The following is a 6036-nucleotide window of genomic DNA, read 5'->3' as shown; positions in this document are numbered from 1 at the left end:
TGACCGACAACATCCCGCTGCAGCCCGTGCGGCAGAAGAAGCGCATGGACAGCAAGCACCGCAGCGGGTGGGTGAGCGCGGCATCCCCGCGGGCCCCGGCTCCGCGCCACGCGGCCGCCTTTGTCCCCGGGGGGCTGACAGGTCGCCCTGCCGCCATGGCGAGCGGCACGCCCAGCCCGGCTGCCCGGCAGCCCCGCTTCTCGCCCGGCCGGCGCGGGGCAGGTCTCGCGGAGAGTCAGGCCGCGCAGGCGGGTCCCCGGATGGGCTGGGAGTTACCGGAGCCCTCATCCTTTGTATCTCCTGATGGGCTGGGGAGGGCTGGGCGCTGTGGCCCCGTCGCTCGGAGCAGGCTTTGATGCCTGATGCACCATCTTCTTGCTCCGACGCATGTCGTTGTGTCGCCAAGGGCTTTCTCCAAATGCCAGCCGCGGGGCCTGGGGGCTGTGCTGCTTGCTAAGGCCCAGGATGGCTCCTACGCTGCTGCCCCAAGGAGTGGGGACTTTGCTGGCTTCAGAAGGTGGGCAGGGGCCTGGCTGGGTTAGCTCGGAGATGCCCGTGGAGAAAGGGAAAGAAGCCATGGTGATGCAAGCACCTTTATCCCCGTATCATTGGGAATTGTAATATTCAAGTAAAAAAATATATATATATATTGCTAACCAGACTAGCCGGACGTACCAGCCCTGTGTGTGGATGTACAGTCCTGGGTTGCTGCCTAGGAAGTCATGTTGTTACTGGAGCCTGTTCTGTTTTTATACCAGGTGAATGACTCTTAAGCCACCATGTCCAAAGAAATAATGATTTCTTTAATAAGGAAGGCTGTCTTGTTGAATGTGGCGTGTCATCTTTTTGTTTTGATCTGGATTCCTTGAGCTGAAGCTGTTGAGCAACATGATGCTGTCTTTTAATTAGTACCTTTTCTGTTGTATAGTGAATTAGCATATGGATATAATAATGTCCATGACAGCTCACCACTGAGGACGAGGCTTGAGATGAGACCTACTGCAGCCAGGCTTATCGTCTGCTAGGACGGTTAGGCTGGTGTTTCACAGGGTAAAATCGCTGCTGCTTAACATTCAGTTATCTCTCTCTGATCTTTTTTATGCCATGAAGCCATGAGGTCATCCTTGATGCTGCTTAGCTGATGTACTGTCTTATAGGGCTTTACAGTCTCTATAGGTCCCTCTCTGTTTTTCTGCTGTAGTTTGCTTTGTTAGCAGTGGCTGACAGCAATCACCCTGGTGTAACCTAAGCTCTCGTTCACTGGCTCTGGAGCTCTAACTGGTTATCCGTCACAGAGGTGGTGCTTGTGCTAGCAGGAACTGTTGACAGGGAGCTGTACTGCAGCATTGATTGTAATGATTTGAGACTTATTTTTCTTCGTACTGGAGCAGATCAATTTTTAAGGCAGTGGTATTCCCAGAAAAATGACTTATTTCCCAGGATTATCAGATCTCTCTTTAATGTGTTAACGGGTGTGTAGGTAAAGCATGCAAGGAAAGCAAAACTAAACCCGAGTGTTATAAATCTAGAGAGAAAACAACCTGCCAGACAGTCCTTGCTCGACCATCTATCTCACGCACCCTGGCACTAAAGGATCTGTTCCAAACTAGTGGGATGAAAAGGGAGGAAATGTTAGCAGATGCAGACTGGAGTCCACATCCATTACTTGGCTTCCTAGACAGATCTGCAAGAATAATAATAGGGAGTGCCTCTGCCCACCCCTACTCACCCAACCCCTCCAATCCCAATGATAGCTAGAATAATTTCTGGATGACCCTGTTTTAGTATGGTCATAACCCCTACTTAGTTTACAAGACTTTTTAAAGAAGGGATTGCCTGTTCACAGTGTCTAACCCAGTGGGGCCCAGGTCCTTCATGATATTGCAGTATAAATCAATGATAATGATTAAACATAGCTAAACACTAGTAGGCATTCAAGCAGAGTGTTACTCTTGGGCAAGGACATGGGGTGAAAGGTGATTGTTCGTGCATTCAGAGACCTGAACGAAAAGTTTGATGTGCAAATATTCAGATCTAGAATTGTTTGAAATACATGCAGCTAAAGTAGGCGGCGGGAGGCAGGTCTCTTACCGACCTTTTCCATTGGAGTCAGGCAGTAGCCACATCCCATAGCAGTGAAGATAGCCACTGCTTCATCCATGTCAAGTGAGAAAGGGACGTGGTGTTGATTGACATCAAAATGCTGATGGTGTCTAGCTTGTATCTGAATTCCCAAGGGTGTCATCTTGAGTCAAAACAAGCTGTGACATGCAGTCATATTAATGACCATATGGAAAAACATGCCAAAGACGTCACAGAACACATGCAAAGGCATGATCTTTGCCTTGAATAGTTCATACGCCCAAAGCTTTGTGTATAATACAGGAAGCTTTCTGTGCCCATTAGCTTCCATTGGCCTTGCAGAAGTGATGCAGCAAGTGACAAGAGAAAAAAGCTTTAGTGGGGAATGAGATCAGGAGAGTTGCAGTATTAAGTCACATGGTCACTTCATTTTGGTGTTCAGACACATCTTAATGGTTCCCTTGAAATGCAAAACTGGCATCTTGTCTCCACTCCTTCCTTGTTGACAATAGATAAATGAATCACTGTATCACCAATTCTGCATCTGGACTATGTGGTTGGACCTCTGCATCTGGATACTGCAGGCATGGGAGTTCTCTTGCACCAACCTTGATAAAGGTCTTATTTGTAAAGTGCTTTCCTTCTCGTTGCTGGGGCACTTTCATTTAGAAACAATATGGCTTGAAACAAAACATCCTGCCCAGTGTAGCTCTGTTTACAGAGGGAAGGACGACCATATACAATTTGACAATAACACTGGGAAAATACTCTCTTCAAATGCTTTTTCAAAAACTGAATGAAATGAGGAAGATCTCTGTGCATCAGCGACACCAAGGACTGTTGCTTGTCAGCAAAGTCCCTGAGAAGCATACTAAAAATGGAATTCGTAATTTGCGAAATACCTCTTAAAGGTTTCTAAGCCTAGGTAGGACATTTGATGAAAAAATATATTCTACTAATTGACAAATAAAGCAAATCTATACAAGCTTAACACCGCACTCTGAAAAGTGCCTGTCAAAAATCAACTCAGTCTGATACCTGAAAATCAAGATATTGTTCTGTTTCCTTGTATCACCACAGTTAATCAAGATTGAGTTTAGGTCCCAATCAGATACCGCTAAGGAGGCCTTTGTGATAGAGGGATGCCTTATAAGCACATGTTTTGTGTATGTAAAAGAGTCTGGCACTCTGTAACTGCAGAATCAGGGCTGGAATTTTCTTCAGGACACGTTTGCACAGTTGTCATTTTAATCAGAGCTGGTCTGTAAAATATGAATGTTGTGAAAGCATATGACTTGAATTAATGTTGTTGAAACTTTCCCATCCCAAATGGTAATTGTTCTAATAAAGAATTATTTTTTTTGTAATCTGTGAAAGGTGTTTTTGTTTTGTTTTTTAAAGAAGGTACAGAAATATAGAAAAGTAGTAGTCTAATATGGTATAAAGAAATTGTATGTAAGGGAATGTGGCTTAGATAAAGTAATATATTTCAGTGGCTGACATTGCAGATGTCTGTCACTATTAGGAGTGTAAGAACATATTTAGACTCTACAAATATTGTTGCCTTTATTATGCCTGTGTCTTCTTCATTGTGCCTCCAAGCCAGTCTTTCTATATATGATCTGTTCCTAATATTCTGCACAGGCTACTGCTTCTCGTGTTGGTGTTGCCAGGTCTTGTGAGGTGCACTGTGGTGCATCTCAGGAGATGCTCCATGGTTTGCTTCTCTTGACAAACTCATTGGTCAGTTGTATAGAGGCCCCAGTGATTTCTACAGGTGCACTGATACATCGGTCCGATATCGGATCAGCACCAATATAAAGAAAATTGACTGTATCGGAAATTGGCCTGATGTGGCTGATAACATAGCTGACAAATGCTTTCTGCATGTACACAGCTGCAGCGCAGCACTTAGGCAGCAAGGAGCACAGCCGGGCAGCATGGAGAGCCGTGTGCATCTGGTAAGTCCGCTGTGGTGGGAGCGAAGGGGTGTGTGGGACAGGGGGTAGATTGAGGCCCCTGGTGAGGGAGGGAGTGGGGCTGAGTTTGGGGCAGGTGCTGTCCAGCCAGGGCGGGGCCGTGGCTGGAGCTGTGGCTTGTCCAAGAGGTGGGGGGGGCAGCTCCTGTTGCTGCATATGCCCCAAGAGGGCTGGGGGGCATATTCCCTCCAGATCTGTGCACAGAGCAGGGCGGGCTGCTGCTGCAGGCTGTGCAGGGCTCTTCCCGGCAGGACTGGGCCGGGCTGCATTCGGGGCAGGGATGCTGGGAGGGAGGGTTGGGGGACTACGGTGAATTTTGGGTTGGCTGTAGCCCCCCCCCCAAAGTGCCCTCCCAGCACCACCGCCATCTGCCCTAAGTGCAGCCCGGCACAGCCCCAGCCTGCAGAGGCACCCTGCCCTGCCCTGCCCTGCCTCGCGCAGATCTGGGGCACACCCCCCATGCCCTTCTGGGGTACATGTAGTGACAGTCGTGTCCCCCCCTTCCACCTCCCCCCCCACACTCCCTGGATGAACCGTGGCTCCATCCCACACCCTGCCCTGCCCCAGCCCCACTCCCTTCCTCACTGAAGGGGCCTCAATCTGCTCCCTCCCCTCCATGCGCCTTCCCTTTTGGAAATTGGATTGGTATTGGCCAATATGCCTCCATAAAAATTGGTATTGGTCCCAAAAATCTCTATCGGTACATCCCAATGATTTCACGAGAGAGTTGCATTTTCCAAGCCCCACTTCAGTCTGTTCAGGCTCCTCCATGTATGCCATTTGTAATTGGAGTTGAATGCTAACTCCTCACTGGGAGTAATTCCTCGCCAGCTGTATTCAACAGCTTAGTCACCTAGTTTCTTCCGTTCTTTTTGCCAGAGGGTAGTTCTGGCTCATTCTGGTGATATGGTCAGTGGTGTGGCAGAGGACAAAAAGCTATTTCTCAATGTGAGGCTATAGTTCACTGGTTGATGTCCATACAGTGGGTGGCAGTTGTCTGACTCTTGTACCTGCTGGTTAATGTTGCCTGCTACTGTCCTCCTGATGTAAAGGGGCGCTTTGCCAGATAGTGTGTATAGGCAGAGAACAGGGATGGGTTTTAGGCAGCCTGTTATAATTCTGTGTGTATCATTTAGGGCGGTGTCAATATGTTTACTGTGACGTGAGCATCCCCACGTGGTGCAGGCATATTCAGCCATAGAGAAATAAAGTGCTACGGCAGTAGTGAGTCGGGTGGATGGATGTGCTCCCCAACTGGAATTTGCAAGCTTAAGCAGAATGTTGTTTTGTGTGTTGACCTGGGCTTTGGTATTTAATATGTGCTTTCTGTAACGAAGTGTATGATCCAGTGTTACCCCTAAGTGGACTGGATGTTTCTGATGTTCGAGGCTCTGGTCACCCCAGGGCTAGGGCCTGAGCAGCAAGTGGGGAGAAGCCGGGCAAGGGCGGCTGCTGGCTGGAGTCCCATGTGGGTGGGAGAAGAGGTCTTAACCCCTCTGCCTCAACATGCTGGTCGAGGCCTGGGTCTGGCCATGCCCCACCTCCCTCCTCTCCAGCAGGGAGCAGGGGAAAAGCTTGGCTGGGGCTGCTTTACCCCTCCCAATGCCCCCCACCCGGCACACTGCAGCTGCGGTCCAGGCAGGCCAGGGTGGAAGTTTAACCCCTCTCCCCCTCCCAAATCATACTCAGTGGGCCTGCTGGGGCCTGGCCATGCCTCCCCCCCTCACCTTGGAGTGCTTCTCTCCCAGCTTCCCTCCAGCCTTCCAGCCACCACTGAAGGGAAGGGAAGGGAAGGCTTGCTGTAGCACCCCCCAGCTTCGAGTCTAGGGGTGACCAGAGTTACTCACTCTGGGAGCCACATCTGATCCTCCACTGAAGTTCAAGAGCCAGAGAGTGGGGGTGAGCAACCTGGAGTGGAGGTGATGACATCCCCCCTTCCTTCCCCCCCCCCCCCCCCCCCCCCCCCCCCGACCCT

The 6036-nt window shown here is 49.6% G+C and overlaps 1 protein-coding gene across 1 annotated transcript in view; it reads left to right on the top strand.

The window, feature by feature from the left end:
* Positions 1–6: 6 nt before the first annotated feature.
* ATP9A (ATPase phospholipid transporting 9A (putative)) overlaps positions 7–6036 on the top strand; it is a 95722-nt gene continuing 89692 nt past the window's right edge. The window contains exon 1 of the mRNA XM_019548143.1: positions 7–67. Within this exon, the coding sequence (XP_019403688.1) occupies positions 45–67 (23 nt within the window). The 5' untranslated portion in view covers positions 7–44. The remainder of the gene's footprint in view (positions 68–6036) is intronic.

This window comes from Crocodylus porosus, unplaced genomic scaffold, assembly GCF_001723895.1.
Source record: "Crocodylus porosus isolate Cpor-Errol unplaced genomic scaffold, CroPor_comp1, whole genome shotgun sequence".
Taxonomy (NCBI): Eukaryota; Metazoa; Chordata; order Crocodylia; family Crocodylidae; genus Crocodylus; species Crocodylus porosus.
The sequence above is the reverse complement of the archived record's forward strand: the minus strand, read 5'-3'. Positions and strand labels throughout refer to the sequence as shown.